The 27,897-nt window shown below is 35.8% G+C and overlaps 1 protein-coding gene across 2 annotated transcripts in view; it reads right to left on the reverse strand.

Annotated features, from left to right (window-relative positions):
- Window positions 1-21,494: 21,494 nt before the first annotated feature.
- The window catches only part of LOC150099345 (heterogeneous nuclear ribonucleoprotein D-like), a 34,885-nt gene continuing 28,482 nt past the window's right edge, over window positions 21,495-27,897 (reverse strand). The window contains exons 6-7 of one of the 2 annotated variants that reach the window (XM_090403612.1): window positions 22,507-22,710; window positions 21,495-22,371 (exon numbers count right to left, since the gene is read on the reverse strand). In XM_090403612.1, coding sequence (XP_090259738.1) covers window positions 22,343-22,371; window positions 22,507-22,710 — 233 coding nt within the window. In that variant the 3' untranslated portion in view covers window positions 21,495-22,342. Of the gene's footprint in view, window positions 22,377-22,506; window positions 22,711-27,897 lie in introns of both variants that reach the window. The other variant, XM_090403611.1, reaches the window with a different exon arrangement.

Below are 27,897 nucleotides of genomic sequence, written 5' to 3' on the forward strand. Positions count from 1 at the left end.
CCCAAATGCTATCATGCAGAATTAACAATAGAAATATACACGGCAATCTTGAGACCTATAAATGTTTTATATAAAGCAGAAACTGGAAGCATAACAGACCAAGATGCAGAAGCTTTGCAGAGTTATGAAAATAAAATCCTCAGAAAAATCTTTGGACCTGTAAGCATGGCGAATGGATAATAAAAGAATGGAGATAGAGAAAGGAAAAAATCACAAGTTAATTCCATGTAATTGAAATTAAACTATGCATGGAATAAACAGACGTTGTTCATATTCTTATGATTAGAAGAAAAAAAGATAAAAGATAGAGACCATTTTGGTAGATCAACACCCATGAACATACCTATAAAATAAAAGGTGTGATGCAGGAGCAGAGCAGAACGATTGGAGAAATTCAGTCAGATTTGGGAGTTGAACAGAAGTAGAATTTTTAATTTAACAAGTGAAGATTCTTGAGTAAGGTTTTTGAAATTTGAAGAAACTATTGATGTAATACATTTATGTCAGGAGAAGATAAATGCGAATTTCAGCACTAGAGGAGAAAAACCAATCTTGATTGGAAATCACAACATTAATCAAACGTAAGAAGGAATGAAGTGTGGTCTCTACTGGGAAATAAGATAGGACTATGTTGTGATAGTATTTAAAAAATAAATCTGCAGCTATTCCTTGTAGGAGCAAGCTAAGCTGGTATAGTCTTTTAAATTCACTAAATTATTTTTAGTTCAATTAGGAATGGTGAGTTCAGTGTTTAAGACAATGAACATGGAAGATATTGAAAAAATCCTTTGAATACTGCAAGGTTTCTTGGGTTAAGAAATGAGTAAGTGCAATACAGTTATTAGCGAAAACATGAATGAAATTAACAGAGCAATGTTCTTTAATATATAGGAGGAAGGGCTTGCATGAGACAACAAACCCTGTAATATGCCAGCAGTGATAAAGGAGTCTCATGAGAATTAGCCATCCGCCATTATTATTATTATTATTATTATTATTATTATTATTATTCCTGATACCTCCAAGGAGTCCGAAAACTCATCGCGGGAGGACATCTACAACTGTCTCTACACCTAACCGCTACTACGAATCATTCATCTCCATCAACGCCATCTACCGCCCACCCCCAACACTACCACAACTAGTAATTTTTGTCTGTAAATTGCGTGTGTTCTGAAGGGCCGATTTGTATGTATGCGGGATGAAAAACCCAGTAAACGACTAGAGAGTGTGTGTGGGGGGGGAATTTAATCGCAAAGATGGCAGGGAGACTTCAATATTTTAACTTTGTAAGAAATAGTGAAATGCCTTGGAAAAATGAAAAGCAACCACATGAAATTCTCCAAATCTTACAGTGGCTTCTGTCAAAAGGTGATTAAGGTACTGATGAGGACTGTTGAAAATCAAAATAGCAGAATCCATATTGGTGACAACTAATTGAATGATGAGGCCTCAGGTATTGAAGAAACTACTGGTTAATAACCTGCTCGATCACTTTTGAGAGTATTGAGGTTAGGATGATATGATGATAATTTGACGGCTATCTTTTACTCCGTTTTTAGGGACATGCTAGTTAAAGGAATGACTATTTATTATTAGGATTGCTAGATAAAGGATTGCTCCACAGTGTTAGGTCAAGACCTGGTCAGTAAGACAACTGGTAAATGTGATACGCGGTTCTTAATTCTGGAGAACAACATTTTGACAATTGGAGTATAACTTCATCTGTCAAGACAATTTATGACATTCATATGAAAAAAAAACATCAGGGGAAGCATACTCGTGATAGCTCCTATGAGGAGACTTACCTTGGAAGTCTGAACAAGAGTTAAGGATAAGACTAATCCATGAGGTGTCTTTTACCTTAACATGATGTTGCCATTGATCCATAAGAATTAAGAAGAGGGGAAAACATGATAAGGCAGAACTACCTAACAACCATAGCGAGGAATCAGGAGGTTCGAATGCTAATTGAGAAAGAGGCAAACTTGATGCATCTACCCTTTACAAACTCTGCTTTCGGATTTTTCATGATTTTACGCTTGTTATGGGATGCTGTGTAAGTTGGGTGAGAAGCTAGAGTTTTTAACACTTGAGCTATTAAATATAATCTGAAATTATGCATTGAGAATATTTGGATACGGTCAGAAGAAATAGTAGTCAGACCTTGGGGGGGGGGGAAGATATATAAAAATCCCGAAGGAAAAAAGGGTTTGCACCGTTGTAGAGTGCTGTAGGATATATGAAGCTGAGATTGCCTGGGAAACAGACAATCTGAATAAAAACGGGGACAAAGTTAAGATCAGATTTGTCAAGAGGAGAGATAACACAAGCTGTATATTTGGAGAGAGAGCTGGTTAAAAAAGGTCCAGGGTGTTGAAAGAAGGTTGAGAATTATCTGGTGTGCTGGCAGGTGGTGCATGATCTGTATTATATACCATTACAGACAGCAAATAATTCTGCTACACATTCTGCAAAGTTAGTAAAGGATCACCAGTGTGATTTATGGATTGAAATTTTCATAAAAGGTTTCTTAATGTTCGTGTAATCAGATTATATTTCATTCGACTTTTAGAGATAAATAATAATTAATAAAAGGATCTGTATAGCCTTTTTCAGGCATCAGGCAAGGAAATCTTGAGCCAAGGTAGATCATATAAAGAAAGCTCTAGATCTAATACCCTTTAGCAAACGATATCAAAACATACAAAACACGATTCTACCCTTCCTAGAAAATGCATCATATATGATATACTGTGCACAGTTTAGGCAAGATGGAATCGTAGAAAATGCCAACTGAAGTTCAATGAAAAAACAGATTGCTATTTGTGATGATCCGAGTCACTGATCTTAAGAGAGAAACCCGTAATCTTAGTAAAGTAGATGACGGTGATTTTTATAACATGATATGTTATTGTTTCGAAGGATATTTTGAGCATAGTTTTTTTCACCATTTCCATCACAGACTGTGCCAAATCATCAATCCAGGAATGAAACTTTAACGTGAATGTTAAAATATAAAAACTGAAATAAAGTAATACCTCTTCTACGAATTTTAATATTATCTGAATTGTATAAAACTCTAGATATGACGATAAACTATGCGTTATTAGTAAACATGAAAATGAAGTAGAAGTAATTAAAATCGAGGAAATTCAACTGTGTGTGTGTGTGTGAGAGAGAGAGAGAGAGAGAGAGAGAGAGAGAGAGAGAGAGATCGTTAACATATACAAAGTTTCATCTGAACTCCTCTAGTTGCAGAAAGAATATCTAGTCCGAATTATACACATTTTGAAATCTATGATTACCAAATTATGTACATTGGCTGGCCACTCCCCAGTTTCCAAATGTTAGGGCCTTGTCTCCTTCCTGTGTGGAATAAAAGACATTAGAGGGATAAATATAAATGTATAAATCCGCAAACGCCCTTCATTCCCATGAAGAAGGTAGGAAGTCCGTTTTAGCCCTCACCTTTAGAGTGTCATTGCAAGTCAAACTCCACATTAGTGAATCAGAGATAGCTGGCTGAAAACTGTCATTAATTTTAAACAGCGTATGGTGAAGAGACGGCAGAGAAGTGCTACCATCTCGTGGTCTATAAACTTAACACAATTTATTGCTTGAAACTGTGTGGGTTCTACAGTTGATATTCTTGCATTCAGAAACTTTTGTACCATAACGGAAAAATCTACTTGAACCTGTCAGGGATCGATTAACTCTGGACCTGATCGAAGTAAGTGTTAGGAAAGTTCCTCTTGTAGGGGACTACGATCAATTTAGAATCAAGAGTAAGAATTCCTTTCAATCCCAAACTTTTAGAGTTGGGGCATGTAAAACTCCACTTTAGTGAATCAGAGATAGTACGCCAAACAGTGTCATTAATTTTAAATAGCATATGGTGAAGAGACTGCGGAGAAATTCCGTTATCTCGTGGTCTATGAAGTTAACACAATGTATTGTCTGAGCAGTGTGGATTCTACAATTGATTTTCTGGTGTTCGGAAACTAAACTTTTTTGCACAATAAGGGAAAATTCTGCTTGACGTTGTCAGAGATCAACTAATTCTAGAACGGGGAAGTAAGTGTTAGGAAAGTTCCTCTAGTACGGGACTAGAATCCAACTTAAAACCCACTTTCATCAAGCAATCGATATAAATACAAATGCCTTCACAGGGATACGGAAACAATTTTTTTTAATAGCAGATTTATATTTTGTTTTTATCCATACAGGGAGTCTCAAAAAATGTATACACACTTCAATGGCTGACAACTCACTTAATTTTCATTATTTTGCAGGTTTAACGGATTTGAAATAATAGCTGAAACCAGACTAAGCTTTGAGGAAAGAAAATTTATCCTAAAATGATACTGGAAGTATGAAAACATTGTGGAAGTGCAAAGACAGTTTAGAAGAGAATTTCAACGAGATCCACCTACGAGACTTACTATCACTCGAATTAGAGATAAATTTGAAGAAGATGGAACTGTTCAAAATGTCCATAAGCAACGTTCAGGAAGACTACGAACAGCTACAAGGCCCGCAACAGAAGAAAGGTTGATTGAAACGTATCGTCAAAGTTCAAGAAAATCTGAGCGATAAGCGTATCGTGAGATAGGAGCATCAAAATCAATTGTCCATCGCATGTTGAAGCGCAGTCATTGGAAAAGTTACATTCCAAGAATGGCACACTCTCTCAACGAAGATGATCAGGATAGGAGAATGAAGTTTTGCGAGTGATACTTGGAAAAATGTGAAGAGGACCCACAACTTCCAAGACGATTTGTGTGGAGTCATGAGGCCACATTTAAATTAAATGGGTTAATTAACCGGCAAAATTGCACTTACTGGGCACCTGAGAATCAGCATGTTATGAAGGAACATCATGTAAATTTACCAGGAGTGACAGTGTGGTGCAGCTTATTGGCACACGGATTAATTGGACCAATCTTTTTCGACGGTACTGTAACTGGTGCTAATTACTTGAACTTGCCATGACGCTGTCATGCCACGTATTCAAGAGAACATTGAGGATGAGGACTTTTATTCTCAACAGGATGGGGCACCCTCACACTACCATCGAGATGTGAGGGCCTATCTTAATGCGACACTACCCAACAGATGGATTGGAAGAAGAGGTTCTATAGAATACCCCTCCCCCTCGTTCACCAGACCTCATGCCAATGAACTTCTTATGGGGATTTATCAAGGATAAAATTTACACTTCAAAACTGGCAACAGTCAACGACTTGAAACCACCAATCGAAAGAGAATGCATCCAGCTACAAGCCGAAACGATTCTCAGTGTTTGCAATTCCATTGCTGCACGTTATCAGTGGTGCCTGGATCAGGACGTTCATCAGTTCGAATACAGACGTTGATGGATGAAAAGTACATTTATTTATGTAGTGTACTTGACCATGTGAAAGTTAACTGTTTTATAATAAATACCAACTTTATGATCATTCAAAGTGTGTATAAATTTTTTTTTAGATACCCTGTATTTATTTATCTAGTCCACATAAAAATGAAAGACATGACTAGTCTGTCTCCAGGTAATGGAACCCGAAAAACTAAAAAAGGTATCGTACGCCAACACTTCAAGTGCAGAGTTTGGCAATGTGCCAAAGTCAATTCATGCTGAAGGTGAGAAAGAAATAAGGGATGTACGAATTGGTCACGAGAAATCACGTGCTTTATTCGTAAATTTTCCACCTGTTGTATAAGCAAAATAGTTACCACTTTAAGAACTAGAATTTTCATAAAAGAAAAGCTAATTTTCCGACGTATAATAATAAACACTCATCCCAAGAAACGCATTAATTACCCTAATGTCAGAATGGATTCTCCTTCTTCTGACATGCGGAGAAGTGTCAAAGGATCTCGCATCTGTGGGCATGCAGTAGATACAGCATTATCTTATTTATCAATATATCGTAACTATTTCTGATGTAATCCGATAATATCTATTATTCCACAAAGGGAGAAGTCTAAGCCATTTAGCCCTAACCTATTTTTGAACAATGGGAGATAGCCAACTCTACCCTTAGCTAATTGCAGAGAGGTGGTCGAAAGCCCCGTCATTGATTTAAATAGGCTTGATAGAGGAGTGTATGGCAGACAACTGTCACTATCTCCAGGTTCTAAATACTATTGTCCAAAATTACGTTATCAAACTAAAATCAGCTAACGCCTTTTATTCCCGTATAGGAAGTACGCAAGGCCGTTTTAGCACCTATGTAACTTTTGGAGACGGAATTGGCAGTTCAATCTTCACCTGTAGCCAATCAGAGATAGCTGGCCAATGGCTATCACTAATTTAATCAGCACACAGTGAAGATACGGCTCAACAAGCACCGCCCTCTCGTGGTCCCTAACCCTAATATAATATTTTGAATGTCTGAAAATAGTGAGGTTTCGGCAGTCAATTTTCTTGAATTTACAAGACGAAAAACTGAGTTTCCGGGGAAAGAACCGTTTGCCCGTGCCAGGGATCGACTAATTCAGGAACCGGTTGATAAAAAAGGTTAGAAAATGTTCTGTAAATAAAAAAATCAAATAATAACTGTGGCATAATTTTATCTAAATGTAAAGTGCGTGTATTCTTTGGCCGATATATATGTTTTCCCAGTATAAGACAGGCTAATTTATTTGAAAATCCCCTGTCTTTACTAATACCATTAACCACTGTGCCAGGAGTGAGAGCGAGTTATAATATACCATAACACTTCCTATTAGACAAAGTATGATGGACCACAAGTCTTCACGATTCCCTAACTAAATTGAATTATGGCTTTAACAAATTTGGCATGAAAATCCACAATAAAAATACCAAAACTGTCAAATAGGTAGGATTGTAGAAAACTTCAGCTGCATTCTCATTGAAGAATTTATATGGAACAAGTAAAATATTTCAGCTATCTCTGATTGGCTACCGGTGGAGATTGAACTACATTCTCATTCTCCAAAAAATTTCGATAAGGTTGAAACGGCTTCACCTATTACCTGTAAGAGAATCAACTGCGGTAGCGGGCGGTGGGCCGGAATTTCATAATCTTATCAAAAAATTCATTAACATAATTTTTAGTGATATCACTATTAAACAAGGCTTTTGGGCAATGATATCGTCGATCTCCTATTAGACAAAGCTGATCGAGATTGTGGAACTTAGACCACTTACTGAAACTGCAAACTTTGTAATGCTATTTTCTTAAATTTACTTGACTATTTATTTCTTTTGATGAAATCGACAATGTTTTTAATGCAAACATTAAAGAACTATGTGGTTAGGATCCATACGTTTTTTATCTTGAAGTACCGTTTAAATTTGCTTATAGGCATTTCTCTGAGCTATGGATGATTACTAACTAAAACATAACATTAAACCAAATGGGCTTTTTTTTTCTGTCTTGTTTAAGTGTTTTCGTTGGTTCTATGAATTAATAGGGATTAACATTTAATTAAATGAATTTTATTACAAAAATACCTGTGTTTCCCTGTGGATGGCATTGGTGCTATTCCACAAGGAGAAAGGGCATTCTAAGTGCGATGATTGTCGCACTTAGAGGAACTTTTTCTTATCCTTTTTTCGATCGACCAGTTCTCGAGTTAAAAGGCTTAGTAAAATTCCTGTCGCCGGCGACCAAAATACAACTTGCGACGTCCTTTGGGCAATCTAGTGTTGTAGATGACACATGCCACCTTCACTGACATACACAGGCTTGTGTTCCTGAATTTTCGATTATGAGGATAAAAATTAATATCGCTAAAACTGTAATCGTGCAACTGAACAGAAGTATTAACTTCTGTTCAGTTGCACGAACTTCACTGTTCCAAGTATTTCATTTCTTTTAAGTAGAGCAGTATTTTTTTTACTTGTAAAAACCTGCAGTACATTTAATTAGTGCAGTTCTAAAAAACCATGCTGAAGTTACATTTTTTTTCTATCTGTCTTGATCATCTAAAAAGTTGTGGAAGTTTCAGAAGCAAACAATGTCTCCTTGCATGGCTATGGCTGCACACCAACGGCGGAAATTTTAAACTTTACTTATTTATTTATTCATTTAACTTTAATGTAACTTTTGGACACAGCGGAGAAGCTTACAGTTCCCTACACTTCTTCTACCGTAGATTTTGATGAGTTCTAGGATTAAAAACTGAGTTTCCAGAAGAGACACAGCTACTTACTCATGCAAGATATCAATTAACTCTGGAACTACAATCGAATTTCATAACCGTCTTCCTACTGGCGCTGTGGAAGTAAATGCCACTTCCTTTGGACTGCAAATTAACAAACTTGAAACCAGATTGAATCTAATCGATGCATTTGGCATAAAGCAGATCTCATCGGTTCCAATTATAATTGGAACTGACATAATAATTATTATGTCAACGCGGAAATAAAGAGAAGACAAACTTATTTCTACAAAACACGGTTACCTGAATGTGTTATTATTGCCATCTTTGATTGCCATATAGCTTGATAGTCAAGAATCATGGAGGGCATTTTTTAATACGATATCAATCAAGATCAAAGAGGCGTTCGATTTGATTGTAGTGTCAGAAGATCTTTCATTTAAACACGTAAATATTCTACCTCCGGTTAGTAACAGTGATCAAGCGTTACTCACTATGGAAGTAGTCAAGATTATGAATACTCAATCCAGAAATGGTTACATGCTGTACTATAAAAAAAAAAGAAGTAAGAAATAAGAAATTATGAGTAAATGAAGAGTATACTGATTTCAGCGCAGTGGTATTGCAGGATCAGAACAATATCGACAGCGCATGGGAAGCATTTAAAAATATTCTTAAATGATGCAATATCGGAATGAGTCCCGACAACTCGAAGAACAAACAGGGTAGGATTTAAATGGATGTGTAATCTTATCAGGGAAGAGATTCGCAAAAAAAAAGAGTAAAAAAAGGATGATGTGGAAGTGATACTATGTGGCATAAGGATGATGTCCGTTCTGGAAATGATAAGAAGCATGCCAGAACAGTTGTAGAGAAAGTCCGAATATGAAAAGAAACTGCCTCTGCAAGCTAAAGAAATTCACAGATTTGTATCGATATGCTGCAAGTAAAAGAAATAATGAATATCAAAGTAATTCTATTGAATACAAATAGTGTGAGGGGTCATAGATCCAGGTGAGGTTGTTAAGGTAATGAGTGTCCGGTTTGCTAAAAGCTATCAAGTTGGCGAATGCAGCATTGAGTTCACTGCAATAGGGAATGACAGGACCTCAGTACAGGTGCTACAAGAGTGTTTCAGCTGAACTGGCTATTCCAGGCTATATGATTTCCGTCCCACAATAGGGAAGATTCTACAGTAATGGAAAGAATGTATGGTAGTCCTATTTCACAAGGGGGGGGGGTAGGGCAAGACCAATTCATCCAACTATCGACCTATCATTATTTCAGGAGAGGTGGTGAAGATTTGAAAGAGAATCTTCACTTTCAATGAACAGCAAGGGTTCACTAAGTGAAGGTCACGTTTAACAACTTTCTGACATTCTACAATAATGTTACCATAGATTAGACAAAGGGAATGGAAACACTATGATACTTTTGTATTTTGCTAAGGTATTTGAGACAATACAGCATAGAAAACTTCCGTAATTGGAAATGATGGGTGTGGATTATGAAATATTAACATGGATAAGAGGATAGCTGATTGACAGATATCAAAAAGTGGTATATTGGGGATGTGAGTCTGAAAGATTTAATCAGACTTACATGATGATTTTGTTAAAAGACTGGAGTAGAGTCTTTTCTGCTCCACCTCCATACTTCCCTGATGGTGACCATCCTGCTATATTGAAGTCAATTCCTGCCCTTCAAATATACCAGTCTCCATCCAGGAGATCAAAGCAGCTCTTCCATCCAATTTCTCGGCCTCCCAACCTGATGACTTTCCCATATCTAGGCTTCGGAAGGTTCCGTTCAAGATTCTTCAAGATTTATTGGACATTCTCCTTTCCAGTAAAGCACTATCACCATACCTACGCGCTTCAAGAACTATTTTCATTCCGAAGAAAGAAACTTCAAGCTGTGCTTCAGACTTTAGACCTATTACCATCTTCCCTGCGTTACTTAGACTCTATCATAAAATCTTATTTAAACGACTTCAGCAACATATACAGCATGATTATAGACAGAGAGCTTTTGTCCCTTCGGACGGATGTGCCGAGAATATATATCTTCTTTCTTCTCTTCTCTCTGATTCCCGACGCTACCTTAAGCCTCTACATATGGCGTCGCTGGAACTCCAAAAGGTCTTTGATAGCGTCTCCCTTCCTGCTCTCCTTCGAGCGCAGTCTGTTGCTGGATGTCCAAAACCCTTTCTTTCCTATGTTATGGAGCTATACTTGGGTAGCTCCATCACTATCATTACAGGTTCCTGTGCGACTTCTATTCCCGCAGTGTGGGGTGTTCGCCAGGGTGATCCTCTATCTCTCTTTTTCTTTAACTGCGTCATAGAGGAGTCACTTTCTTCCTACCCATATAGGCTACTCTCTAGGCACTTCTTCCTTTAATGGCCTTTGCAGACGATCTTATTATCGTAGCCTCTACTAAGGTAGGCTTGCAGGAACTCCTTGACCAGGCAGTTAACTTTTTCTCTATTCGATGGTCAAAGCATGCAACGGGAGGCCGTTGCATGCTTTGACCATCCTGGAAGAGTGGAGATACCTCGGTATCATGTTCACCCCAAAGGGAGGGTCTTCTGTCCCTTCTTTCCTAGAAGCTGTAATTGCTTCTTTGAGGAAAGCTCCTCTCAAGCCCCAGCAAAGACTGTTTTTCCTTTCCCACTATCTCCTAATTCGCTTTATCACAAGTTGGTGTTTGTTAGGACACCTGACACCCTTACTAGATATTTCGCGGGCTCGGGGTTCCATCACTTAGATGGCTGATCCTACACCTGCGGCTGTCGAGTATCGCGAAATTAGAACTATCTTCTTTCCCTATCTGCAGAGAGTCCGTCTATAGCCCATTAATACAAAAAGCCTTTAGGCGGGCTAAAGGCTGGTCCTATTATCAAGGTACCTTAATTGAGTCAGCACCTGCAGAACACAAGAGATCGGTATCTCTGCTGCACTCTTCTGTAGATGGTGCTCCTTAAAAGAGTTTATCATCTGGTGCTTCCCCAGATGATTGGGTAAGGGATGCACCAGACTTCTCCCTGGGTTCGAGTATATTGACGTTATCAGGACGAGGATCAATGCCCTGCCCACTCGAGTCCGCACAGCTCGATGGGGTAGTGACGACTTAAACTGTAGGACTGGCTGCCACTACAGTGAGACATTGTCTTATATAGCCCAGTATTACTTCCACACTCATGGGGTCCGCGTGCAGAGGCATGACGCCGTGATCTCCATTCTGAACAATCGCTTTACGAACAAAGGTTAAAACCGCGGTGGAACCATATTATAGGACCACCATGGGTTTGCATAACCCAGACTTAGTGATTAAAAGAGATGGTGATGTTTGGGTAGTTGATACCCAGGTGATGGGAACAGGGCGCCCATTAGCCCATATCCATAATAATAAGGTAAACTATTAAAAGAATAATCAAGATCTAGTTAGTACGATTCGGGAGGAGTATGGGGCAGCTCCGAGGTTTACCAGCGTCCCTATCTCTTTACATGGCGTATGGAGCACAGAGAGTTATAAAGACTTAAAACAGCTTGGGCTTACACAGAAGGATATAAAAGTTCTTTCCTTGATGGCCCTACAAGGCACACTGGTGGCATAGTGTTGCCACCAGAGAATGACTACAATAGTAACTAGAACAGGCATAGGGTAAAACACTTGTAAAGGCTTAGGCCTATATCTAGTCTGGACGAGATGTAAGGGTAGTACTGCCTTATAACCAGTATAAAGATTAATAATAATAAAAAAAATAACCAGTGGTTTACTACAAGATTTAGTACTTGGTCCACTGTTATTCAATCTGAACATTAATCATATTGGAAAGGATTTGACATATGACATACAGCTACTTGCTGATGATGCAAAGATATTGCAGGTGATCAGGAATGCTGCTGATAAGCAGTAATTACAGAAGGATTTGAATAGGCTGGAATTATGGGCATGCAAAAATGGATGTCAGTTCAATGTCAGTAAATGTAAACTCATGCAGTTATATTGATAGGATTATGATAAAAGAAACTGATGAGGCTAGGGATTTTGGAATATTAGTAGACAGAAAGTTGAAGTTAGGGGGAGCATGTAGCAAAGTTTTAAAACACAACTCAAAAGATAATAACAATGCTGAAACCAACATTGATATGTAAAGATAAGGATGCAATTTTTGCCTCTTCACAAGGCTATTGATAAGACCTCACTTGAACTACTGTGCACAAGCCTGGTCTATTTTCCATTGTGATTCTGATACAGTGGAGAGTTAAAATGATATCAAGATTGTGGAATACTGATTATGAAGATATATTGAGAATTTGTAGACTGCAGACACTAGGAAACAAGAGAAAGCAGGGTGATATGATTGAGACTTACAAACTTCTGAAAGGGTCATATAGGATTTCAGTTGATGAAATCTTTCATTTTAAGACGGGAAAAGACAAGAGGACATCTTTGGACGCTGAGAATGAATACCGCTAAAAAGGGGATGGGGGCTAGGTTTGTCTGTCATAAGTGGTGCGTGATTGGAATGGATTGCCATTTGATGCTGTGTGTATGTGTGCAGGCAGTCTGAATGAATTCAAGAACAAGTATGTGGCGTCCCTCGATCAATCTCTTACTCCCTAGAGGTCTCTTAATAATATCATTCTTGAAAGGCGTACTAATATCATTAGGTACTTACAAATTAATGCCTAATGATATATTATTCTGGAAAGATGTTCAAAGGCTTATTTAATGTGCAAATAATTCTCCATCATTACGTTTTGGATAATTATCTGGATAATAATTGGAAATTATTCAATTCTTAATTTATTAGGAAAATTTATTTTTGAAACTAATTTGAGTTAGTTTAATCTAGGACATTTTTTAAGAATTCGGATTGAGAGCTTGCGTAATGCATTTAAAAAGAGCTGCAAACTCATGTTGATTATTACTTATGTTGGTATTTTTACGAAAAACAGATAGTCATATAACACCTAAAAACTTTTAGCAATATTTCCCAAATTTTAAGAACAGTACTTTAGGTGAACCAGCTTCTCACTTCTGCAGCACTTAACTCACTTTTATAGATACGTGATGTTATTAAACACGATTTCTAAACACCGTTATTGCACAGTATCTATCATAATTTACTTTGAACTAATTCAGTCATGAGTAACAGACTCTGGCAAACTCTTCCATCCATTCACTACTCTTCAAGCAGAAAACTTAGGTCTAACACCCTTACTCAGTTTCCATGGATGGCCACAAGTTCTCCCACCACTAGACATGTATGTTCTGAAAAATTTCCTTTCAAGTAATCTTGTAAACATCCCTCAGTAATTTGTGTCTCAATCATATCATCCCTTTTCCGCCTATCAACCAGTTTTTGTAACCAGAAATCTTCAATATGTTCTCGTAAGGCTCATTCCGTAGACCTGCTATCATCTTGGTCACTTGCCTCTGGATCCTCTCCATCACCAAGACACCCTGGTGTCCGGATCTGCACACAGTAGTCAGGGTGGGGTTTTATCAAGCCTCGATAAAGAGAAACAATAAACTGCTTGTCTCTGCTCGTCAAAGTATTCTTCAGTAACCAAGTGCTCCGATGAGCTGCTTTAGCCACTTTTGTCATGTTCACTCCCTAAACTTTAACTCCATATCCAATAATACTCAAAAGTCACTGGCTCTGTCAATTTCCTGGAGTGCAATTCCACCAATATGGTATACTGCCAGTCAACTTTTCACCCCAAAAGGCTGACATCCATTCTCCTTTGCCCAGTCTGTCAATCTATCCAAATCATCTTGCAAAATTTTGACATCATCTGTATTAACTATTGCTCTACCCAACTTGGCATCATTAGCAAATAACTGAACAGTTCATCTTAGATCCTTTCCTTATCGTTTATGTACAAATTAAGCAAAGGCGGTCGTCTTAGAAGAGAACCCTGCAGTAAATCACTAGTCATTAGTCTTCTTTTGGACTCTACTCTTGATTAAAGTACTCTATCATCCAGCCGACTAGCTCTATATGCTACATTAACTGATTAGAATTCCATTGGGTTACCTGTCAAAGGCCATTGCAAAGTTCAGCAGTATCACTGTAAACCCATTACCTTTATTCTACTCCACTGTAATGTATTATATTATAACACGTGAAAAAGTTACTGAGGCATGACCTACACTTTACAAAACTATGCTATGAAGTATCCCATTTCCATCTATCCATTCCTGTAATTTGCTCTTCACCAACTTCTCCAATACTTTGACAACGCCTGATATTAACTGACCAAAGCCAAATATGCATCTGCTTGTTCCGAATGCTTCTAGCATTAGCATACAGAAAGTGCCAAGGCGCCTTAGGCTCACCTCTATCCTAACGCTTTATACACTGCTCAAAACAATTATAAATTTAAATATAAAGTTCTGCAAATAATTATGACTATTGGCTACTTTATACATGAATAAATATTTCTTACTTATGGTGTAATTGATGAGATATTGTTTAAATAATCGACATTAGGTACAAATTTAACAAATTATACATTTTAGCGTGAAATAATTTTAACAAGAATAACAATAATAGCCCAAAATGCTTTTAATTTTTAATAGGGCGCATGGTCTCCATTAACAGTGGTACATCTGATTGCATGGACCGGATAAGATGATCAAAGGTATTGTGTGATATTTCCCCACTCTTCTGTGAGAACAATTTCGACCTCTTGAAGCGATCGTGGTGGCAACAGTGGAGCAGAAATGCGCCTACCTAAAGCATCCCAGGCATGTTCGATTGGATTACAATCCGGTGGGTGAACAGGCAGGTCAGTCCGTTCGCTCAATACCTTCTTCCTCAAACCACTCTTGTACCAAATACCAAATTTGCACGGTGTGTACGAGCATTGTAATCCATAAATAAAAATGAATTCTTGGCCAATTGCAGCAGCAGCATATGGACGAACTGTAGGTTCCAAAATCTCATCGCGATACCTTTGGGCTGTTAAGGAATCATTTCTGATAAGATAGAGATCAGTATGGCCACCTATTCCAGCCCATACCACAAATCTCCCACTTTGATGTTGGGGTCTTTCATGAACAAGCTGTGGATTATTTCTTGTTCCACTTTCATGCCATATGAAGATATGTCAATTATCTGGTTGCAGACTGAACCTGGACTCGTCACTAAAAAGTACACAAGCCCAATCCTCCATTGTCCAATTGCAGTGTTCCTGTGCCCAAATTCTTCATGCTGTTTTGTGATTTGTAAGTAGGTCGAATGCAATCCATTGGTCTTTGAGCATATAAACCTATTGCATGAAGACGATTTCGAACATTTCCCGTCTCCAGATAGCGATTCCAAAGTCGAGAAATTACACTTTGAGATACACGATACGCTTGAGCGACAACTTGCTGCGTTTTTCCAGCTTCTAGTCGACCAAGCCATGGATTCCAGAATATCATAATGCTCTGCCATTTTTAACAAAATAATGAGTGGTAGATGACAAGTTTACAATTGAAGTGATAATTATGCACTGTGGAAGTGAGTGCAACAAGCCAAGCTTTTATATCCACCCACATGCTAATACAGTTAAGACATGTTTTGACAAGTCTTAACATATGATTTTGTACGCAGTTGCGTGTTCTTCAATGTTGTATATTAAGAATACTTTAAAATAAATATGTTACATTTGTAAATTATTTTTATAACTTTATATAATTTACAAGAAAACTAAAATATCCAAAATTGTTTTGAGCAGTATACTGGACATGCCACCCATTCTGGTTTGTTACCAGTGGTACCAACTTAGGCATAATTATATTCTTACACACTGCTTTACTGATGTCTGCATATCCACTCAGGGCACCCCTCCCCCAAATGCTCCTTTCCCTGATTCTGCACATCCACTTTCAAGTTTTTCCAGTCTCTGAACACCAAATCCATTCAGATGCAAATCACCCTTCTTGTGCAAGTCCTTTCGCTCGACAAACTTACTCCACTCTTCCTGCATAAACCAGTGCATCGAGTCATTTGCTATTATGGCCCTCCTTTTCACTCTACTGTGCTATACCACAGCAACAGACAACACCTATCTCTTCTATATCAGAATGGTGTGGGGTATATGCCCCACACCATTACTCATCCACCACCACTTAACTGTGGATTCACACTTTGGTAACAAGCGTTCACTAGGCTGCCTCCACACCTTGCCAACAGACAGGTAAACTTTAATTCACCGCTCCAGAGTAGTTTCCCACTGACACGCTCTTTGCACCAGGCCAGACGAGCCGCCGCCTTCGTTGTAATGTTCGGCTGGTGTGCCACCTCTTCCGTGGAAACAAAGCAAATGGAGCTTTTTTCGTACAGTAATAGTACGCACCATGGTGTTATTGGCGCTCTCGAACTCATCACGGATGGTCTGGCCGATTGTAACTGGTTTTGGCGTGCCACCTGTTTTAATATCCTCATGTCCGTGTCAGTCATCTTTCGCAGCCGCCTTGGGTGTTTTCCTCCACTAGTGATGGCAAAACGTCTCCATTTGTTGATCGCATCGCCAACCGTTGATTTCGGGTGTTCCAGTTGAGCGACAATGGCAAGTATGGACATGCCACCAATATTATATTACATTACATTACACCGGACGACTTCGAAGTTGCTGTGTTAACGTTGTCCTGCCATACCACCTATATTCAATTGCTTCATAGTTTCAACACCGGTTTTTAACGAACCTGGAATGTTCCATAATATCAAATAACATAACAGGGATGTCCGGACAATTATTGGTAGATTGTGCATGTATATACACATTGATTTGATAACTTACGTAAATTAATATTTATTTCTGGATTAAAATTAAATTAATCCAGAAATAAATGCACTGAAAAAATGAAGCAAAAATTAGTATTTTGTCTATATATAACCTAACATCGCACGTGGGCTCTCTGTGCGCGCGTAACGCATTGATGGGAGCTAGCTTTCAGCGTTTGTACGCCGCGTCCGCATTTCTAAAGCTTAATACGGCATGTTAATTGGAACTTTCGCGGTAGAATTTTATTTGTAAAATGACTTATTGATAATTTCATAATTCAAACTGATTTCAAGTCATGAAGACGAAATTGTCTAGATCTAGAAACATGGAAAATCTTTGCTTTACATATATAAAATAAAACAGAAAGAACGTTATATTATTATATATTAAAGATACTAAGCAATGTTATAAGGTAGGTTTTAATCCTTTTCCCAAGTAAGCAAACAGACATGTTTGCGCCTCTCCGCAAGGGGATGTGCTTTGCATTAAAGGAAAATACTATATACTATACTAAGGAAAGTGATCAGGGCTTACTCCACCTTTACCACGAGTTGCACTACGTGCATGCGCAAACTTGACTAATTACTTGGGGAAAAAGGATTAAAATCAAGCTTATAACATTCCTTGGTATCTTTAACATAGTATATACTTCAGGGTAAAAAACTTTCTATATATATATATATAGAGAGAGAGAGAAAGTTTTGTATGTGTGTGTATATATATATATATATAGAGAGAGAGAAAGTTTTGTATGTGTGTGTATATATATATATATACACACACACACACACACATACAAAGTGTGTGTATGTATATATATACACACACATGAAGTGTGTGTATATATATATATATATATATATATATACACACACACACAAACGTGTGCTTTCTGTATCCAATGATTGCATTATAAACAGGTGCTATATTTCCTGGAAGTAAAAATTTTGAGAGGATGTTAGATCAAACGTATTTAGTGCTACAATAAATGTTTTGTTCGGTATAGTCTGAGACGAGAATGTTTTTCCACGAGTTGCGCTAATTGTTGCTATTTAAGTATATTACGCATATTAAATGTTTCTGCATACGTTATTCAGTGATAAAGCCACTTGTTTCTGCAGCATAGCAACTGTTAAGATTAGAATGTTTTTCACGGTTACAGGAACATTAGTAATACACAACAAATGTTAATTATTCATTTGTCAGTAATAAAAGTATTTCTACTCGCACTTCTTTCCTTTACATTCCCATTCCTACATAGCTTAATCCTGGTTCACAATTTTACTCCTTTGAGTAATTCGAATATACCATTTATAATTTTATAAAAAAAATGATATTAATGGTAGCAATTTTTAATGTATTGAAATTAAGATATAAAATATTCAGTAATAACATACTTTTAGTATATATTTATTGCATTTAGTGATGTTGTATATACCACTAATTTAAGGTAGTGTGTAAAAATGGTGTCAACCTGTCAGAACAATAAGATCTAATAGAGTATCAATCAAAAGCAAAGGTCTGAAAAGATTTAGGATTGAATCAGCCAGATCAAAGAATCTTTCAACAGCACTGGATTGGATGTTAACTCACATGAGGAAACATGAAATTTATTCATTTCACTTTCATTTCATAGAAAGGTATATTAATTTTTTGAGTCTTAGTATTGATTAGAAAACTATGGCACAACATGGTTTGGAATGCAATAGATTTAGTCATCAAATTCCTGCCATGTACCCTCAAGTACATGAAAAATTTACATCATTACCAACTTCATATCTGCAATTTTCCTTGAAATCAATGTTACTTCAACATTGTCAAATCTTATATTTCTATCTTCTATGGCACTTTTTACTGTATCAATCCACCTATTTCTTGGTCTTTTTTCTGCCAAGCTGGCAGAGAACACTAGTTTTGGTAATTTGGAATTTAGCCAACCAAACCGTAATTGGCTTAAAACCACAATATTAAATGATGGTACATGACAGAATTTCATATATTTATATTTAGTCTCCCAATAGAAAGATTTATTTTCATGAAGTAATTGGAGAAAGGAAGTCAATAAGATAAAACAGAATCAGTCTGTTATCAATTGGGATCTGAATAATGGAATCTATGAAACTAAACAGAAAAATATTAACTACTCCCTAAAGACCAAAAAAAAAAAAAATATATTTTAAAACAAAACATTAATTCAGTTCATGTAAAGGCATTTATTAATCTTCATAATACCAGATTTATAAAACACCTCTCCTTTACATTTTTTTTTTTTGCAAGAAACTTGACACCTAAAATCATTCTTGCATGCTAACTTTTCAAAAAATTTTCACAGTACTTACAACAGAAATGTTTCTTCCAGAAAACAGGATGAATTTTTATATGCATGCATCAACGACAAGATACTTGATTCAAGTTATTAAAATGCTATGGATATTTTCTGGCTTCAATGCAAATACCAGATGAAATAAACACAATATTTCACTATTTTCTGGTAAACCAAACTGGTCTAGGAACATTATGCATGATGGTATGACAATAAGAAAATTAGTAACATTTGGGATTTGTTTCTTACAAGCTCTTTAAGTGAGAGAATTACAAGTATTTTCTACAAACAAATACAGCACAGCAGAATTATTAAGATTAAGATTATTAATAATCTGATAAGTTTATTAAGAAAAGAATGGTAGTGGTTCTTAAATGTGAACTGTCACCCAAGTGAAGAATATGAACAGTTATAAGAATATTTTGGTTTGGAATAATGATGACATTGCCTAGAATACTGAAGTTTGTGACTGACAAGATTCACATAACATAGTTGGATGTTAAAATAAAAAAAAAAATCCAAGTTGGGCTGCTTGCATATGCCAATTAATGGAATGATAGGGCAATTAATTCTATTTACAAAATAGCTTAACATTTTAGGTAGTTTAGGTTTTGTGTTCTAGATGGAATTTAAACTGAATTCTTTCCAGCTAAAGGGCACTGTAATTACCACATGAGCTTTGGCTGCCACCCCCATTCATTTTGAAATAAACTTAGAAAAGAAAAGATAACCAAAGAAAACTTGTAACAAGTGAAACTCATATTCAAATTCTCAAAAAACAAAGTATTAAGAGTTAAAAACAGAATGACAAATTGCTTTCCTGCATGTTTACAGGATTTAAAATTATGTTCACACACACGAACAGTAAATTTAAGAACTTTAGTATACAGGTATCACTCGATTAATTAATCCCTCTGTGCTCCCGGGTATATCAAAATCGTGTTAATTAAATCTAATAATCAGTGGTAAAAATCACAATTCGTCCATGATCAATTACTGTATTAATAATTTTTAGGAGGAATAACGTCATCATACTCATGACACGAGGCTTGTGTTTTTGCATGGTAACCCTGCGAAACTTGCAGCGGTAAAAATTGTAGTGTAGGTCATGGTATATCTGAGAGATACATTAATTACTAGTATGTGCTAAAATGCAATAAAATATAAAGAAAAAACAAATATAATAAATGATGGTACAAATTAAGTGGATTTTAAATCATAGCCAAATAAAGAAACTACAAGTGCCGAATATACAGAAACTAAAATTTTCGACAGATGTCAGCATAAGCAACTTTATGGGCAACTCGTAGTAAAGGTGGAGTAAGCTCCAGATCACTTTTCTTAGTATTTTCAATAATGTAAAGCACATTTCCTAGAGGAAATGTATGATAAATAAGCCTCTGGCTCTCTATTTCAGTAATACATAATAGTTTATTTATTATCAGTTACAATCTAGAAATTATTGAACAAATAATAAAAATAAAAAAAAAACACTAAACCCATACTACACTGACATCAGAGGTCGTGGTATCTCTCAGATACATTTTACTGTCAAATATCACAAACCTTTACATAACATGTGTTAAACCAAACTGACAGCAAAAAAAAAAAAAAGTGCAGAATATCACTCGTAACATGAATGCACAGCTACTCATGACCTCCAAACTATACACTGAATTGTGTAAGAATATTTACATTAAACATTTTGCATTTATATCTGTCAGATCAGCTGCGAGCTCTGGGGTTTAGGCGCTTTAATCAAAACTTTTGCCACAATTAATTTCGCCATGTTAAGTCTAGCGATGGCTTGATGCCAACAAACTTTTGGCACTTGCAGTTTGCTAGAGTGAATGAATATTGTGCTGTATGAGAATTGACTAATATGCTACAAGATATGTAGTACTCCAAGTACTTTAGGGATAGATTGATATATTAAAAATTTCAACTTCAGCCAATAAATTCAAGGGAAAACGTTTCCCTTGTATACAAAAGAATAACAGCACTATGGTACTGACATATATAAAAAACAGCTAATTCTTTTCCAATTAACTGTATGATATTTCAATGTAATACCAAATTTTAACATGCACTCTGCATCCATGGCAGACTTGTAGGAACCACAGCAAGTTTACTTTAGTGAATTTTTAGAACTAGTGTGCCTAACTTATTTTTTTTGGTAGTTGTGAGTAAACTGTATAAGAAAGCCTGACCTTTATAATGTCAGATAAAATGAAACCACTACACAGCTATTCTTGTATAAAAACATTTATTAATGAAAAGATAGAAGTACTCTCACTGATATTTTCTCTTCTAATTTTACAGAGGATTTGCTAAAACAGGTAACAGTTTTAGAAGAGAAGTTTGCATATTAATGAAGTCTCACGTAGAATGATGAAATGACATTTTTTTTTTGTATAACAACAGCCTCAACATAATGGAAATAACTAAAACATTAATTGGAGTCAGAATTTAATCATTTAAAATAACTTACAGCTGTCAACACAGTGTGTTGTGGATTTTTACATCTTGGAAAGTTGCCAAAACTACTCAATGCAAAAAGTTAGTCACCTACACCTACCACCTTTCCCAAAGAATTCTACACGCTATGCAATTCTGATAGTGTGTGTGTGTGGGCAACACTTAAATGCATTAAGAGTTTACAGGATAAAATCTGCAACTGGAATGAATGCCCATAATCACTGAAACTTTCATTTAGGAATAAGCAAGGTTCATAATAATCATAATTTAGATTCATTTTAAGTCTACACATTGAACAGAACAAACTAAAAAAAACCTTAGTCACAATTTTTTTTAGATTTATCTTTAGATTCAATATCTCACATGGAACCACAACAAAAGTTTAACAACCAATCATTTTCAGTCTGATTAAACAAAAAGTGAAACTATAAAAAAAGTTTTATGACACAGTCCTAGGGTACTATATACAATGGCTTAAGACAAATAAAATCCACAAGTGCACCACATATTGGTCTTCCAGATGAGTAACCCAACAATCGCATACACACACACAAAAAAAAATTAACGGGTATATGGATGATATGCTTGAGTAGCAGCTCCACGTCTAGCTTTACCGTAACTACTCTGCTGCTGTAATGGTTGCTGCTGCTGCCCTGAAACAAGGAAAAATTACTCAAATATAATCTAGATTACATATATTCAAAATTTGAGACTGAGTATAGAGGAAAAGAGAGAAAAAAAAAAAAAAAAACACTGGGGAAAACAGCAAGAAAAAATACTAACCATATCCTCCAGCACCATAACCTCCCTGGCCATAGTAACCACTGTAGTCATAACCTCCATATCCACTACCATAACCACTACCATATCCACTATAATCATAACCATAACTTCCATAACTACCATACCCTTGGCCATAGCTTCCATAACCTTGACCATATCCATAGCCTTGAGCTCCCCAACCACCTTGACTTTGTCCATAAGCACCTAGAAATATTGCAAAAGTAGTTAGATTAGTAAATTCATTACAACAACATACACAGTTAAAATGACACTCTAACATGGGAAGGTACTGATTTAAAAAAAAATAAGCTTTCATTAACGAATCACAACTCTGGCAACACATGTAAATGGACCCAAAAACTTTTGTGCAAATAACAGGATAAATACATTAAGCTGTTATTGTTAAAAAAACTGTGGCAAATCTTTAAATGCAGGTAAAGAACAACTTTTGGGAAAAAAAAAAAAACAAAGGCCTCATTTTATCACTAATTTATAATGCGGATGAGACTTGCCTTTTTTATCATGCTGTTCCTGAAAATACCCAGGCTTACCAGCATGAAACAAGTGACCCTGGTTATAAGCCAAATAAGGAGCAAATTTCTGTTTTGTACATATGCTGATGGCTTATCGGCTTAAACCTCTGGTAGTTGGTAAGGCAAAAAAAAAGCGTCGTGCTTTAAAGGATGTAATGAACTAGCTACCAGCATTAAAATGCCTAGTTTAAAATGGATATTTTCTGCGATTGATTCTTTAACCGGTTTACTTCTGATGTGTGATTCTACCATACAGATGTCATGAAAATTCATTCTCGTGACAAAGGCTGATTTACTGCTAGATGATGCACATGGCACTAATGCTGGGAGGTTAGTTAGCAGACATTAATTTTCTGAATTAACATTCCAATCCTTCTAAATGTGAAAAATGGGGAATTACTTCTAGTGCTTATTTCTAAGAGTTTCTTCTTGGTACTGCATCATCTATAAAAGCTACAGTTGAAAAGTTGATCATTATAACAGATTACTGAAAAGTACTGACCAAATGTCCATGAACATAATACTATTCTAAGGATGATCATGAAATTCCTAGTGTGCAACCTCAGGAGGTGTACAGAATAATTATATAGTACTATATGAAAGTTACACAATTACTGAAATCTGATCAACAATTTTACTTCAAATTAATGTTATCTGTCAAGACTCCAACATTATCAGATCTTAAGACACTTTTTTGCTGTTTCCATCCATCTGGGTGTTGTTTCCTACCAACCTGGCAAACTTGTTTTGCTAATCCCCCCCCCCCTCAATTCTGTTTAAGTGAGCATAGATCTACTAACACAATCCTCAATGCTAACAATGGCAAGTCCTTTCCTAATACAGGTATCCCTCGTTTAATGCGGTTAATTAATCCTCGATGTTACCGTGTATATCACATCAAAATCGCGTTAATCAAATCTAATAATCAATGGTAAAAATTACAATTCGTTCATGATCGATTATTGTATTAATAATTTGTTTTATATGCTACTCTATTAGGATAGATGAAAAATGAATGCAAAGTAAATGTTTAATAAATGCTTGTACCTACATTATTTACTGCAATTTTTTAATCAAAAGTCATCTGAACAGTTTTAGTTTTTTTTCTTATTGGCATAAATTCTACGATAACAAGCAAAATGACTCTCCAGACCTCGACAAACAAGCAATAAAACAAAGAAAAAACACTGCAAATATAATACATAGTACAAATTAAGTGGATATCGAATCCAACATTATTTCATAGCCGAATATATAGAAACTAAAAGTTTCGGCAGATGCAACGATAAGCAGCCTTAAGGGCAACTTGTAGTAAAGGTGGAGTAAGCTCCAGATCACTTTCCTTAGTATTTTCCATAATGTAAAGCACATCTCCTAGAGATGTATGATAAATAAGCCTTTGGTTCTATTTTTCAGTTACAATCTAGAAATTATTGAAAAAAAAAAAAAAACTATACTGACATCACAGGTTGTGGAATCTCTCAGATACAATTTACTGTCAAATATCGCAAACCTTTACATAACATGTATTAAATCAAACTGAACAGAAAAAAAAGTGCAGAATATCACTCGTAATATATGAATGCACAGCGACTCATGACCAAGCTATACACTAAATCGTATAAGAATATTTATATTAAACATTTTGCATGTATCTGTCAGATCAGCTGCGAGCTCCGCAGAGTTAAGGCACGTTAATCAAAACTCTTGCTGCGTAATATCAAGGGACTGATTTCCCCGCGTTAAACAAGGGATACCGGTATGGTAAATTTTTAATATGATATACTGCTAATGACGTTATCTGTTCACTCCACTAATCTTTCTCAAAACTCTTTCATATCTGTGGTCATTGATCAGTGTTTTATTTCTAACCCTGCTCTCAGATGCATAAGTAAAAAATTGACTTCAACACTGTGTTGTATACAACTAATTTAGTGTTCTACTAATTTCTTTCTTATCATCAAATTCCTGATATGTACCCTAAAGGATGTACAGGATATGATAGTATTACATGAAAAATTTACATCATTACTAACTTCCTATCTACAATTTTCCACCAAATCAATCTTTTACCTGTCAACACTTAACATGGTCTTATTTTTCTATCTTCTAAGGCACTTTTCACTGTATTGATCCACCTGTATCTTGGTTTTCCTCTGGGTCTTTTTCCTGCCAACATGGCAGAGAACACTGTTTTGCTAATCTTTCCTCTTCCATTCTATTTAAGTGACCATGCCACCTGAGATTAGTTCTGCTAACGCATTCCTGGATGCTAACAATGTCAAGTTCTTTCCTAATATCCTTGATTTTAATATGATATTGCCACATCTGCAGTCCCTGGTCTTTGGTCAAGTGTTTTACTTCTGATAAAGCTCTCAGATCCATAATCTAAAATTGGTTTGAACACTGTCTTGTATATACAGCTAATTTAGTGTTTTGAGTAATTTATCTCTTATTCCATATAAATTTATTTATTTGACTTCCTACCATACCAGCTTTGTTGATTCTATTTCCATATTTAATTTACCATCTTAACTAAAAGATGCCTAAGTAGCTGAAATGTTTTACTTGTTCTATAGGTTCTTCATTCACAATGCAGTTGATATTTTCAATGCTTCTGCCTATTTTCATTGTCTTTTTTTTTTTTGATGCTGATCTTCATACCATATTACAATAGGTATTCAATTTAGTCAGGGAATCATGCAGACTTATTTAGAAGTATAACATCATCTGTGTAAAGCAAAGAGCTGACATTAACATCTCCAATTTTGTTATCAGTTTTTATTCCACTTACCTTCATAATGAGCCATATAGATAATGAATAACAGAGGGGATTGTGTACATCCTTGTCTGATAATATGACACCTTACAACTGTAGCGTTTTAAATGGCTTCTATCTTGAAACATACTCACAATCCTTTTCCAGATATACAAAACCTAAATACCAATCTTTCCCATGATTTCTCAACTATTTGTCGTAAAGTGAAAATCTGATCCCGACAGCCTCTATTTGGCCTTAATCCAGCTTGTTCTTCACAAACTCTACTCCAATCATCAGGTATTCATCTCTCTGTCCAGGCCTTCTGAACTATGCAGTGCAGCCACTGTAAGACTTTTATACCTCCATACTTGAGCATTTCTGGTCGAATATCATCTACACCAGCTGCCTTTCCACATTTCGAGTTTTTGATGGCTTTTTCTACTTCAAGTATGGATACATATTCATGATTGCATGGCTGATCAGTTTTTTTTTTTTTTTTAAACACTGATTGTTTCATTTAGCAATTTTTCGAAGTAATTACTCCATATATGAAGGATATCTTTTTCTCCAGTTTTCATCTCTAATCCCTTTTAGAGCACTCTTTCCTCCATTTCTGAGCTTCTTCAACAACCTCCAGAATATCTTGCAACCTTCTTGATATTTATTTCTATGTTCTTACCAGTCTTCTCATGACTTTTGTTTAGCTTTCTTACATTTGTCTCTGTATTCTCTAAAAGCACAAGCTGACTTATTTGCCAGGAACTTTTGATATGCTTTTTTCTTTTCCTTCACTGCCTCTTTAACTTCCTGTGTCCACCAGGGAGTTCTGATTTTTCTATCCTTGCAGACAACCTCACCACATGCCTCTCTGGCAGAATCAATCTGCCAGAGAGGCATGGTGTGGTGTCATGTTTTCATCAGGATATGCCAGTGAATCTACACGGTTTGGTTCCTGTTCTCAAACACTTTCATTTTTAATTCAATAATGTTCATCTATTTTAGCCTGCTGTTCACATTTGAGAGCTGCTCAACTTTTATTCACTTTCTTACATGTTCTTCTTTTCAATATAAAATTCAATTTTATCCTTTTCTCTCCAAATTTATTTTTTTACTAATCATTACACAAATTTATTCAGCTGAACTTCCTAACATATCAGCTTTGCTAATTCTATTCTCTCTTTCCATATTTAAACAACCATCTTCAATAAAACTTATGCTTAAATAGCTGAAATGTTTTACTTGTTCTATTGGTTCAGGATTCAGTCAATGTTTTCAGTCTGCCTATTTTCACTATTTTTGTCTTTTTATTGCTGATTTCATAACAAATTCATCGCAACAGTTATTCAATTTAGTCAGGGCACCTTGCAGACTTGTACTGGATTTATTTAGAAGCATAACATCATCTTCATAAAGTAAAGAGGTAAGATCGACATCGGTTATTTTGATATTAGATAAATCTAATATCACTTTCCTTCATAATGTGAGCAATATAGATAATGAATCACTCTTAGTAAGGGAATACTGTGAGTAGACATATAAATACAAAATTAATGACAGAAAATGTCACGTAAGAGATTTTTTTTAAATAGTAATATTTAAAAAAATGTGAAGATGCCTGTGTGTCACTGGCATCTTCAGTACATGTTAAGCTCAAATTAAACAATAACTGATGTTTTTAAACTTAGTTAAACAATAAACTAAGATGTTTATCGATTTTACTTATCTGAACTGAAACCCCTATTTTGTGCCTTGACTTCTTGCAAAATTTTCATTTAAAATTCATTACTTCTTTGTATATGCTTCTGCCCTTAAGCAGATTTCAGAATAATTTATGTTATTTAACACACCAGTGTGAACTGAATATTCTTGATTGGATATGAACTTTCAACTAATAAGTATAATAATGAAATAAAATGAATTTTATTTGGACATAAATATAAAGATAATGAAACCAATTAGTTTCACCACAACTCTTCTTCTGTTATTTAATTTTATGTATTTTTAATCCAGAAGACACAAGTATTAGTAGCAAAACCAATAGTTCTCATTATCTTTGCATTTATGATCAAATAAATCAAGTTTATTTTATGAATATTC

The sequence above is a fragment of the Typopeltis vanoorti genome, chromosome 14 (assembly GCF_054136105.1).
Source record: "Typopeltis vanoorti isolate ZY-2024b chromosome 14, IOZ_Tvanoo_1.0, whole genome shotgun sequence".
Taxonomy (NCBI): Eukaryota; Metazoa; Arthropoda; class Arachnida; order Uropygi; family Thelyphonidae; genus Typopeltis; species Typopeltis vanoorti.